The sequence below is a fragment of the Haemaphysalis longicornis genome, unplaced genomic scaffold (genome assembly GCF_048455015.1).
Source record: "Haemaphysalis longicornis isolate Haplotype H1 unplaced genomic scaffold, Haemaphysalis longicornis Haplotype H1 scaffold_6, whole genome shotgun sequence".
In the NCBI taxonomy this organism is placed as follows: domain Eukaryota; kingdom Metazoa; phylum Arthropoda; class Arachnida; order Ixodida; family Ixodidae; genus Haemaphysalis; species Haemaphysalis longicornis.
In genome coordinates this window covers 20,661,583-20,674,965 of record NW_027526407.1, presented here as the reverse complement: position 1 = coordinate 20,674,965, position 13,383 = coordinate 20,661,583, and the positions used below count along the sequence as shown (strand labels likewise).

Below are 13,383 nucleotides of genomic sequence, written 5' to 3'. Positions count from 1 at the left end.
ACATGAGTCGGGAGAACGGCTACAACGGAGGTCACGTAATCAACGTTGCATCGATGTCAAGTGATTCCTTTTTTCTTTAGTTTCTCTCTACTTATAACTGCGAGCACATTTGTTGACTAACTCATTCCAATAGAGGAACGTAGTTTACAGAAGCCGCAATCCCAGAACTGGAAAAATGTTTTCAAGAGACCTTGCAACACTTTTTAACAACAGAGCTGCGTAGGCTTTTTGTCATGCTGTCGCACGTTCCCATAAAACAGCTCTTCCGAGCGCACGTAAACGTGTGCCGCGTGAGGAGAGCCCGGCGTCGGCCAGCTTGACTTTCAACTACTCTCTGCCCATCGGGCGGTTCCGAACAGTTCACGTGCGTTCGCTACTGAAGTGGGGACCAGAGACGCGTAGTTCGGGCTACGGCCGCCGAGTTCGCAATCCTGGTTCCCTGGGTTCTACCACATGCAAACGCGGTCCACTGTGAGATAGAATTAAAAGCCTGCGGACGAAACGATCCTGGCGTGCCAGTCCTGGAGAACGTTCAGCGGAAAGTTCGGAAATCTATGTGAGGGGCAATAGCTGGGTGTCCGGCGAAGGGAGAGGGCCTCGTTTTTCCTGCTTTGCTCCAGGAGGGCAAACGCCGCCTTTTTTTTTCTTTTCCTTAAATCAAAATTGCTTTAGGAATATAGTCAATAAGCAGTACTTAGTACTTTTTATTGTCCTTAGTGCTTAGTATTCATAGGACTGTTGCTAATTCGCAGTGCTTATGCAAGTACTTGCGCTTAGTAGTTAGTACTAATTTTGGTGCCTATACGCCTCGACCTTCGCAATGGCTGCGCCGCCTGCAGCGCCTCTCCACGGTATTCATTGGATGAGCGCTGCGTGGCTGATACGGGCTCATACAGTGCTTTGGTTCTCTTCCGCTTATTGTTGCCTTACCGCGACCTCCGTTACTTGTTGCGGTGACGTCGTAAGGAAAGTGTGCGTGTAGGGCACTTCAAAAACAGCTTCGTATTGATAGAGTGCCCTAACGCCAACAAGAGCTACCCGTTGACGCGATTCTGTGCGTTTCATGGTCGCTCTCACGTACGTCGGCGACGGCGGCAGCACATCACCACTGTCATCCCCGAATACGTCTGCAAAAGTGAATTCTATTGTCGCTGCGTTAAGACCTCGCACGCAGCGTTGAGAGGGGTGTTTCGTTTTGCAGTGCGGACAACGAATGCGGCTTTGTTTTGAATATATACGTCGTACAAAATATGATTCTTCGATGCAATTACCCAATTCCTGACAGTAACGTGTGCCTTTTATGGGAATTTAAGCCAAGCGAGAAGGTTAGCAAAAACCACGCAAAGTTACAGAAACAACAAAAAATCAAATGGTCTGCAAGTCCATAAGAAACAGAATACCTCGTACTCGAATGAAAAAACCCAGTGCTGCTTCCCAAATGCTATAGATGTGCGTGTGGTAGGGCTGACCAGGCCAACTAGATTCGAAATGCGCGTTTATTTCACCAGACATAAGGGGGTGGGGGGAGAGGGGGGCGCTCATCTATCGCTGTGTCCGAATGTGGAGCGAAATCAAGGAATGAAGGTTTTAGTAATCATGCACACACGCTGCTCGTGCACTTTCATTTTTTTCTTGATTTCAACAAACAGCTGATCATTCGGCGGGCGCATTTTTTTGCGGTATACAGGGTAGACAGTTCACAAGCGACAGAAGCTGCTGTTGGAAGAGTGCGGCATCTGTTAAGGCATTATGGTTTCAGTTTGTGAAATATTGTGCAGGCTCTCTGTGTCATATAATGTTTCGAAAAGGCATTTATCGCGGACGCGGATTGCCTAATCAGCCCGTCCCCGCGCTGCACACGGATTATGTATGAATGTTTGTGAGCACTCGCCTCACCACAAGACGACCCAACATTAAATTTTTGTCGGATGCTGATTCCACAGTATAATTTTACATTAAACATAGCACTTATTTCGAAGAATGTACCTGAAATTCATACAGCATTGGCTTATCCAGAGTAGCGATCAATATCTGATGTATGATATTGGCAAGCATAACTGGAGTGCTGTCAAGTATGAGTGCTCCGCTAGAATGCGTAGGCACAGCAAACCAATATACTTCGTAGTGTATAGCAGCAGCATGGCCATCTCAGGAAACATTGCTTAAGGGGACACTGTTAGTACATTTCAGGGCAGTGGACTGACTATCAGCTTCATGCATATGCTGGTTTCTTGAAGCCGTCCTAGGAAACACACCTGGCGCCTAAATAGACCGAATGTACCACGCGAAGATCACGTGAGAAATGTTTATACTCCCCTTAAAAACACCACCTTTGATGGCGGAGTAACTGCTTCACACAAATATCTATTTAAATGCTTACAAATGGTAAATGTCAGTCGTGAACGTGCAGCAAAAGCAGCGGTGACAGAGGTGATTGGCGTAGCCTCCCGCGGCTGCTTTCAAAACGGGCCGCTAGGGGGTTTCAATGGCGCACCAACAGGCAGTACTCGAGGCGTATAATTGGCACTTAGTATTGGTAGTTATCATACAGTAGTCAGAATTGAGTTCCTTGAGGTCGCGAAAAAACATAGAGAAAAAATTGGCGCTGCTTCCACACGTGGTGCAAAGATGGAAAAACAGCGAAGCTGGCTGCTCCTCTGAACTCATTCTTGGCTCGGCTAAGTTTATGTGGGGTTACGGTTGGAGCGTCGGCCGCGTTTTCCGCATGGTTATGCTTCGAGTCTCGACCAAATATTCTGCGTGGTTATGCGTCGAAACTCGGTCAAGTTGTCTGCGTTGGGTCGTCATTAGCTCCCGCAAAAGTATGTACCATGTACACGAGCTCTTAAATACTGCATTTCTGCAACTAGCTGACTTTTATCCAAAGCTTCAGTGACGAAATATTCGGAATTGGAGCCAAGTTGTCACACTTGTTCTCAAGCAGCGGCGCGGCGATTTTCGCGTCGTACTTCTTTCTCGGGAGTAGCAGTCTTCGGTCGCTCCAAAGCTCCCTTCGTGACTGGCAGGCCCGGATCAATTTGTCCGCAAGCTTTTACATGTCTCACAAAGTGGACCGCGTTAGTACGCGCTAAAACTCGCGGGAACCGGCTTTGGAAACTTGGCGACTGTAGCGCGAGCTTTTATTTGCTTCCCACTTGAGGCGCGAATGCACGTAAACTGGCGCGAAGACTAGTACGCGAGAGGTCATGCCGCGAGCTCTGGGCAGAATGTTCTCGAACGTCGTGCCGTGCCGGCGTGGCAAGGACGTCGCAGCTACGAGGGGCTTGGCTCTATCGACGCGGCTGGGCGAAGGTCATGCCGGTCATCTCCCTCTAAAGGAGTAGTTTTAAATGCAGAGCATTTCAGTAACTCACGATGTCACCCGCGTTGGCGTCCGTAGTCCGCACGCTCACTGCGCATGCGCGTCGAGTCGAGGCGAAAGCGAACACTCTCTCGCGAGGGGCATTGGATTGGATTCGAACACTCTCTCGCGAGGGCATTAGATTGGATTCGATTGGATTGGCTTGGCTTGGCTTGGCTTGGCTTGGATTTGGATTGGATTAGATTGGATTAAAGTGGATTTTGTTGGATTGTGTTGCGTCATAGCCGCGGCACGTTGCGTCATAGCCGCGGCAGACGCGCTGGGGCCGGCGCACGTGCAGTACTCTCTCTTCCGCGGTTTCCTCTCCTTCGGGCGCGCTGCGCATATAACCGGTGTGCCGTTCTCCGGCGAAGCAACGTCCGCGCTTGGCTCAAACACCTACGGTCCTCGCCGCTTTACAAGTACGCCAACGTCGTCAAGTGGGACCGGCTTACGCAGTCCCTTCAACGTATATAAGCGGCGGAGCACGCGTTCGGAATTCAGTCAAGGGTGTCTTTGCTTGGCTTTCGCTTGACGTGATGCTTTGCTTGCCTCGAGTAGATGCGACGCATTTACTCGAGTTCCCCCCGTGGGAAGATGCGGGCGGCTTTTTTCTTAGTATTTTTGCTAACACCAATGTACCTAACACAAGCTTAAACAACTCTGCTGTTAGGAATTACTGCTCTTCGCCCACCAGATAACGCGTTGGCTTGGCCACACGATTTTTTGCTCTTTCTCGGTATGAGCATTGTTCTCCCCCTTGATTGACGTCACCCGTTTAGTTCAGTTCAGTTAGTTTATTTAACCAAACCATGTCTCGGGAGTAGAGGCAAATGTAGATAACTCTGCCTGACGGCGGCCATCAACCCATGACATGTAACATTGCAACATTGCACAGCAACGGTAAGAAATAAAAACATGACAACTAGCTATACAAAGGTAATATAGAAAAAAACAAGATTATAGATTTTTCCAAATAATACAGTAGCAATTACAATAGGCCCACAACACAAATAATTACAAACTACACAGAGTAACGCTACACAATTCCACACTTAATTGCAATAAAATGCAAGAAAACCGAGATTGTACATTTATCAAAAGTAATACAGCAGCAAGCTCAACACGCGCACAATAAAAATTATAACAAACTACAGAGAGTAGCGCTATACAAACTATACGGAGTAGTGCTACAGAATTCTGGACATTAAGTAATGTTTAATTTTTTTCTTTAGCGCGAGCCAAGTCGTGGTGTGTGGCAGTAATTCTGCGACAGCTGTGTGCCTATTTAGATAGGTAGGAATTTGGTGGTCTTATTTTTGCATACCATAGTTTGGTCGGATCATTGGTGTGCTAAAACAACTCGGCCGAAGATCGTAATGCACATTTACTGGTATACTGGTATATTGGTATTGTTCTAAAAATATTGAGTTCTTTGATATTTCCCTACAAATATAAAGACTAAGCTTAAGGTCAAACAACTGATGTATTGTAAGAATACCGTGCTGCAGAAATAACGGGGCAGAGTGGTGCGTACTAGGTACATTCTCAATGCAGCGAAGAGCTCTTTTTATGTAGTACTAGAAGTCTGTTTATAATTAGTTGCCGTCGTGCTTCCCCATACTAAAAGACAGTAATGAAGATGAGGCTGCACTAGCGTGTAGTAGATTTGTCGCATGAGCGAGACCGGGACCAGACACCTAATTTTATAAAGCAAACCAACCGACCGTGACACAACGGCGTGTACCTTACTAATGTAACGAGGCTAACTGAGGTTTTTATCAAAAAAAATTCCTAGAACTTTAAAAACGGGCACCTGTTCGATAGATGTGTTCCAAAATTCTACCGAAGGGTCATAATCAGCTAGCTTGTTTCTGGGTTTAAAAACAACATATTTTGTTTTTTCTGACGTTTAATTCAAGTTTGTTTAGGGTCAACCACTTTGATAGCTCAATGAGCCAGTTAATAACAGATGTTTCTAAGTTACGCAAAGACAGACCAGAAGAATACACACTAGTATCATCGGCATAGAGCGTAATAACAGGAGTGGAAGGAATATGTACAAGCGTAATAAAAGGAGTGGAAGGAATATGTACAATGTCATAATGTGTAAAATAAACAGCATTGGGCTCAAAATTGAACCTTGAGGGACACCACAGGAAATACCTTTCGTCGACGATCGGTAGCCATTGAGGTAAGCGTAAGGGTAAGGTAAAGGGTAAGCGTTCGGATAAGTAATTACGGAGCAAACTTAAGGCGACACCTCGAATCCCATAGAAGGGAAGCTTACCGAACAATATGCCATGCTTAAGGATTCAAATGCCTTTCTGAAATCTAGAAAAAGTCCAACGGTACATTCTTTATTTTCAAAACTATTTAGTATTCTTTTTTTAATATTAAACAATACCATTTCGGTGGAACAATTTTTATGGAAGCCAGATTGTTGATCCACATCACGGCTACATCATGGCTCCTGGGCGGCTTCCTTTCAGTCGAAGGTATAAGCATGCTAGATAGCGACCTAATAGAAAACCGTAACAAAAGCAAAGCAGCAACTTTAAGGTGCATCTGCTGCGGCGCCCAAATCACACAGTATCGCTCTGTGCTGGCGATAACTGCTATATTCCCAATACAGTCAGAGCTGAAGGAATGAGTGAAAGCGTTCATCCACAGTGTTGTAGGCTCTCTTTAAATGTAGGTATTATACTCTGCTGAATGGCAAAATTCCTGCGCCAGTGCTTTTTGACAGAGTAACGTAGCAGGTAGAAATTTTTCTAGAATTTTTGCGTTACACCGTCAATGTGTTTAGCTCCTATTTTAGGCGCTAGAAATGAAACAATCACTCCTAGGCGCTTGAACAACGCTTCAAAGGGAATCACCTATCCTGTATCACAGATCCATACGAGGTGGTTGAGTGGCACTCTGAACGCACCTAATACTCATACCATTCACCACCGTATTCGTCCAATACCCCCCATTTTTCCCTGTGCTCTCCCTCTCCCAGTGCTTAGTAATTGGTCGTAACGCTTCGTCATGACAACCTCTCTTTCATTCCATTAACTTTTGCTTCAATCTTTTTTTTAGTCGTGCACCCCATGCCCTGCGCACCAGACTACACGGCCTCGAAGTGCGCCGTTTTCGGCATGACAAGGAGCTTTGGGGTAACGATTTTTGTCATTCTGAACTCCCGCACATTTAGAGTTTACCATTTTGAACCCATTGTTGTTTGTGGTACTGAAGAAACCACTACATGCTGAGTGTGTAAGCTACGCGGGATTTTGTGGCAACATAAAAGAAGCACGAAAAAAAAAACAAAGCCGTAAAAGCAAAAGCTCAAATTCCCTCTCCTATTTTAAAATGGGCACCAATTCCTTACCCGTCGGTACCAGTGTCATAGACGCCTGCAATCAACATTCGTAAAGGGAACTCATAAGTAGTAAAAAGGAATTCCATTGGCAAATTTGATGCCATATGCAAATTTACAGAGGGCTGCAGCTTGCTTTTACAACACATGAACGCAACGACAATCAGATCATTTTCTTGCGACAGTACTTGAACCACTCTGTGCTTTTCGCGTCTTGTAATTTGAAGCGTTCCTCTCTTTCTCCCCAAGAAAAAAGAAAATTGCGGAGTGCTAAAATGACTTGTTTCCGCATATCCGCTTTACGTATGCAGTAAGTAGGACCCGTTATGAACACTGGGAATAAAACCGGCCGTGTATAGGCACCGGACACTGACGTTTGCCCGCAATTGCAGCGCCGCCTCTCACCACCGCTTAGCAACTTTGGGTCGGTGGATGTCGCGACCGACCGTTCAGTGTACGCGAAAACGCGCGCTGCTCTCGGTTCGACGCTGTGTAGTGGAAGTTTTTTAGTGGTAATAGGAAAGTTGCAGTGTCCGAAAGGATCAAAATGGTGCGAGAAATAATTCATGGCAGCGCCGCTTCTGCTGCGTGGAAAACTGCCACAATCGCGAAGGGCAGCCTGGTATCGTTCTGTACAGTTTTCCCCGCGCACCCGTTGTAGAATGAATGTCGCAAGAACTGGATTTCTGCAGTACGAAGAGTCAAGTAAGAAAGCTCGTCCAGTCTACTGTGCTTTTCTGTCCTCGTCCTTTGCACTCTTTTAAATTTTTTGAAGCCACGAGCCAACGCGCCCTACAAAGCATTCTATTATGACACTTTTTGTGAGTGGAAGAGGTGAAATTGTGAGTACGATTGCTATTTATAAGCAGCGCAGACGCGAAGGGCCGTAAAACTAAAATGTTTGCTTTCAGTCTTTCATACACATCTCTGACTGCAATAGTTGTGAATCGCATGCGTTAGTATTTGACATGCATGACACAAGGTATACGGCTTCTGCAACTATCGTTTTATCAGCCGTAAGACCTTATTTTTAGCGACATTGCCGGCACCGAATTGACGCGAAAAGGCGGCACAAGAATATGCTCACAGTACTTCGCGGGTGGTGCCGAAAGCAATGTCAAGCCACATCCCGCCTAGTGCCTTATTTGGTTCCCCGAAGCGTACGCAATTCGGCCACGCATTCCAAGCGAGAGCGTGGCATGCTATCAAAGGCACCGTGGCACTTACACGTTCTATTTGAATCCTTTAATGCATTTTGCGTAGTCGAAAAGTTTACATTATTTTTAAGCAGAGGAGGGCCGGCAGGAGGAAATACCTTTATGGATAATTCTGAACGGCCTGAAAAAATTGTATGACAGTTACCGCTAACACGACTCTAACATCACTGACAAGAAAGAAGCGGAAACTCAGCGGAATCTTCGTCAACACAACAAGCACCTCTACTGTATCGGCAGATTTCACACTGGGTGGAACTGGGCTTACTTTTTCATCAGTTAATAACGCTTAGAATGCTTTGTTAATCGTGGCAACACCAACCGAACTGAAGAAGGGCCACATAAAAAGTAAATGTAGTGTAGTTGCGCGAACAGAGAAAACAACAACACAAACACGCCCCTGTCGTGGAGCGCTGTTGTATACGCTGTATCACTTCATTATGCCATGGTACACAAAAAACGTGGTACTGTCCTGGAGAGAAGCGCTGTAGATACGCATCCCTTGCTGAGAATGGCACTTCGCAACGATGTCTATCCCGTAAATGTCTTCCACGGCGAACACGCTCCCGGCAACATACAATATCTGCCCCTTCTCGCGTACGCAAGGCCGAAAGTAGTAGTCCAGCCCCTTAATTGTCCGGAAACCGCCAAAAAGCACTTGAAACATGGGGAAACTATTCACCAGAACAGTTTTCCAGGCTTTCAAAAACGGTCTCACAATCGCAAAAAACAAACAACAAAGAGGCGTCGCACATATGAACGCGCGCCCGCCGTCTGTATCTCACAGACCCAAAGTTTTTTAAGCTTCCTCGGGGTGGCGCTGGGTGTACTTATTCGTCGCGCTTTCTGAGCAGTGACCTGTCCCTGTATAAAGAGAACGTGCGTCAAACAGCAGTGATGGAAATATTGTGCACTCGCTGATTGTAATACGGCGTCAAAGATGCAAGAGAAACAATATTTTGGGCTGACCTTATCAAGCAACACACATCTTCGGAAGCTAGATAAGTCCGGGAACAAGCATGTCTCCCAACGTATTCCTAGGCAAACGTTGTCGTAGTGAGGTCGTAATTATTAGAGGGGGAGCAATAACTCTTGATAAGCGAAACGGAATTTTGAGGAAAGTGTAGTCTGCCTACTATGTCTAGGGCAAGAACAAATCTGGTACCAGCTACGGATCACAGCTTCGTGCGCGACGAAGATTGAAGAAAAACATTTTCGTTACTCAGATTAACTGTCTTACTCTATTAAGTGCAATGACAAGATTTTCTACTGTTCTAGACCGGCCTATATTACAACCGAAGTGGAGTCCGCGTCAACTGCCTGTGTCCCGGAGCAATGAAAACGCAGCTCTTCTACGATCTCTTGGATAACCTCAGAGCATCGGACAAAACTGCGAAACTTGTTGAAGAATACGACAAAGAGACTATAACGTGAGTAAGCAGAAAATTTACTGGAAAACAGTACAACTGGTGTTAACTATCCCAGTACTTTCTTTTGCGCAAAGTCCTGCCAGCGGTGCTAACAAGCTGTCTTAAAATTTTTTGAAGAAAAAGACATTCCATAATTATTTCGGCTGTTCCTTGCAAATATACCTCAAATAACTGTTCTTTTTTCTGTCGGTATCCTAAGAGGAGGAATTTACTTTATAACAAACCGCAAAGATCACTGCAGGCGTTGCCTTTTGGGCGGTCCCTACACCCAGACTAGACGTCATAGGGTAGAACGATTGGCCGGCGGTGACCCTCTGTATTTGAGTCATTGGTGGCCGTTTGGGAGGCTGTGAGGTGGTATCATAATCATGGGTGCCGTTCATAATCATGGGTTGTTGGGTGTTATGTCAGGCATAGACCTGTGATAGACGATGATTCGGGCCTGTTGACAGTTGGAGCATGCGGGTGAAGGTGTCAGGGTCAATTCGGACTGCCTTTTTTATTTACATAGTTTTCTTCATTGCTTATTGAATGTCACGTTTGTGGGTCATTATTACTCGGCGAATGAGACAGCGTGACAAAAAAGGCACACTAGACATAAAAAAAACTTCTGCTTACGCTGCTGCAAATTGTTTTAAGACCTTTATTCACATAGGGGGAGGCTCTGGGCAGTGTGGAAAAAGGGAGGATGTAGCTTGAGTTCATGCTGTTGGGATCTGATTTATCGGCCTTGAGAGTGGTGTAAGTGAGGGATTAAACACAAAACTACCAGTTTTTACTCGACTCGTAGAAATGCACATTGAAATATCAGAAGGTGAAATCTGGAGGTTACAAACAAAAAGAAGGAAGGACGGAGTACAGTGTTCTATAAAGCTGGATTGTCAGGGCATCGATATGGGCTAGTTAGGAGTTACGGTATCGTACCAATATTACATAGCGAACGGGACAACGGGACAGAATAGGCACACAGGAGAGGTAAATTGGCGTAGGAGGTAGAACCTGGATGGCGTCGCGTGGACAGTGGTGTGTAGCAGAGGCCGCTTTACTTGTTCCCTTTATCAAGCGTATGACGGTGATAGAGGCGCTGTTTCTCCCGCTAGTACGTGGGAATATTTTTTCTATGTGGTGAGTGGGATGGGTGGGTCCCGTTGCTTTTTATTTTGGTGCACAGCTCTTCTTCAGCGCCCGCTCCTGTGGCTTCGCATCGTCCGTCGCCGTCGGACTCGTCGTAACTGAGCCAACCAATAGGAAACGCCGAGGCGGAAAATATGGGGGAAGTGTTAAGGGAAAGGAGTAATGCCGAAGCCCAGAGAGACATGAGCGGTGACGGTGACGCACTGTGAGATAGCGCCACAGTAGCGCGCGCCATCGTTGGTTCTGCGGTGACGTGATCCGTTTCAGAGACGCAGCAACTATGCGCCGTCTCTGCGAAGACTGCAATTCGTGCAGCGCTCAAGTTTCGCATTAGGGAGCATCGTAATCGCCAGCCAATATTTTGTCCCCTATAATGGTGACATGGGCTTCAATTTCATGGCGTGACTCGTGATAGGTTTGGGCATAACCTCGCACTAAGCTCTAAACATGAGACGGATTCCATGTATGCTGATAGCCCACTTCCCTCCTTTGTGTGTGGGGTAGGTGTCGAGGATGTAATGAACCTCTAAGAAACTGATAACATGTGAGTGTGCTCGGAAGGTCTCTTGACATCGGTTCACGATGCAACAAATGTCAAAAGTACTGAGTGTTATCCAGAACAATAGCCACCTGGCCTCAAGTCTTGGTTGCCTGTTTTACTATATTGGGGAGTAGAGCTGTAACTTGACGGTTGTTTTCACGAATGAATGCCACAGGTACCACTTCAGCGGCCCTTACAACGGCTGCATCAGTGTATGCTACTCTGTTGGAAGTTATGTACTGGGAGTAGACAGGCTGATGATGATGATGACTGAAGAACCTTGCTAAGGGCTTTGGCGCGTGTTAAATTGCCTGACCTGGATTTTCGTAGGGTGCGCGGGTGATATTGTCTTGAATGCTTCCTCGACGTGGATGCGAGGGGTGGAGGTCGAATCCGATGGCCCTTCTTGTGCGTGCTTTTCCCAGTGTGACCATGGCTTGAATTGTGGGCCTCAAGCGATTGTGCGATGTTGTTTTGGGCGCAAATCTCAAGTGAGTTTTCGCGTGAATGACAAGGCGGAAATATTAGGTGTGTTTGGAGCTTTCTAGGTCCTATTAAAAACGACAGTCTTTCTTGGGCTACCTAAATCTAGAAATTTTGGTCTGTCTGTCTGACAGTCTGCCTGTCTCTCTGTGGCTCGATTCAGCCACCCGGCCAAAGTAAAACAATGCCTTCGTAATAGTCTTATATAGTCACAGCTACATCTACCCGGCTAAGTCCTGTGTAATGTTCATTCTTGTCAACATTGTTGAAGAAGAACAAGACATTACGCCAACATAATACAACAAATTAATACAGAAGTGATATTTGCAGGGTTCCTTTATAAAAATCATACATGCTTGACTTTTGCAAAATTAAATACTTCATCAACTGCAGAAAAAAAATTATTACGACGTCGTCTGCCGTCGCTCGCGCCACTATAGCTTCTGGCGCCATTTTAAGAAATAAACCGCCAACAGTTACGAAAGGTTCCACTAGATAGGTTACACGTTCTGCTTGAAACGCACGTGGAGTGGGGAAACGCGGTTCCCTAAACGTTGGAGTAGGCCGCCTCGATTCACGCGCGTCTTCACCGTACGGCCGCGTTGGCATCGAGACACCCGGTTTGGAGCAGTGGAACGCGGGATATTTAAAATGATTTAAGCGACCTTTTAGCGTCTACCTTGGCAGGAGCGCGACGCAAGAGGAACCACATGAAAGCTGAGCGGGAAACAACGGGAGGCATTTATTTGGAAAAAGTCGATAAAGACTATCGTCTTCTGGTGACATTTGCAACGAAAGGAGCAGATACGCGGTCAATTTTTAATTGCTCTTTTTCTGCTTTGGGTAGATTCGTGTAGGGAGCCACGCAGACGCCGTGATTTATGCAGGGATCCGACGAGTACACTAGTCTTTACAGGGCAATGGCCGAGATTTAGTAAAAACTTTTAATACTTGTTTAATTAACACAAAAATCGTTCCACCTTTTGGCTTTTCGGAGCCATCACGTCGGCTCTCAAACACCACGTTCCAACTCCGTCGTTCGAGTGCTGTCTCAGCGCGAGGGGTTGGTTGGAGCGGCTGGTTTCAACGGAGCGGGACGGCGAGGGGAATGGTCTAGCATACGTGACTCACCGCAGGTGGCAATGGCGTGAAGGGTTTGCCGCACATGTGACCTCATTGTACACGCGCATAGTGGGGCGGACACTAGTTCTCACCTACACGACATAAATAAAGTGCTCTCACGACGTGGGCGCCAGCGGTACCACTACAGATGGTAGTGTTATTCCAGCCGCCTAGATCTGGTCAAGCCCCCCTTGTTGACATGTAGCTGCAGAAAAAAGAAAGAAGCAACCATTCGTAGCCAGCATCACCAACTCTTTCGTCATCAACGGCACCTAAGCACTCATTATTTTGTTTCAGGACACGAGATGCGGCCCAAGGAGTCCTCAAGTTAATCAACGACCAACGCAACGGTTCTGCTCTCACGATGATGACAGCGACTGACGTCTCTTATTACGAGCCGTGAGATAGCCTTGCTCTGGTGCTATTTAGAACTTGGTTGAAAATGTCTATTTCATCAGGACAAAGTTACAAGCACAAATAAAGGCAGCATAATAGTCATGTACAGTTGCCAATTACAGCTTGCTGAATTTTCTCTTCCATTAATGATTTTCCTTCGCAGTGAACTCCGTACACTAGGCTAGTACCTGGCCAGAAAATTCATTCGCTTCGTTCAGCCAACAAGCCGTTTCTCAAACTTGCACGTCCACCCCACAACTGGTCAACACAACAAACATAAAAGCCACCGTCTTGAGACCCGCACAGCCCTTAATATACCTGTAAGCCACTTGCCATCT

At 46.4% G+C, this 13,383-nt stretch overlaps 1 protein-coding gene across 1 annotated transcript; it reads left to right on the top strand.

The window, feature by feature from the left end:
• Nucleotides 1–6: 6 nt before the first annotated feature.
• On the top strand, nucleotides 7–13,131 carry LOC144141426 (15-hydroxyprostaglandin dehydrogenase [NAD(+)]-like). The gene is made up of 4 exons (XM_077672988.1): nucleotides 7–60; nucleotides 6,446–6,522; nucleotides 9,218–9,369; nucleotides 12,947–13,131. Exons 1-4 carry the CDS (start codon nucleotides 54–56, stop codon nucleotides 13,050–13,052), a joined length of 342 nt encoding a protein of 113 aa, XP_077529114.1. The 5' UTR covers nucleotides 7–53; the 3' UTR covers nucleotides 13,053–13,131.
• The last annotated feature ends 252 nt before the right edge of the window (nucleotides 13,132–13,383 follow it).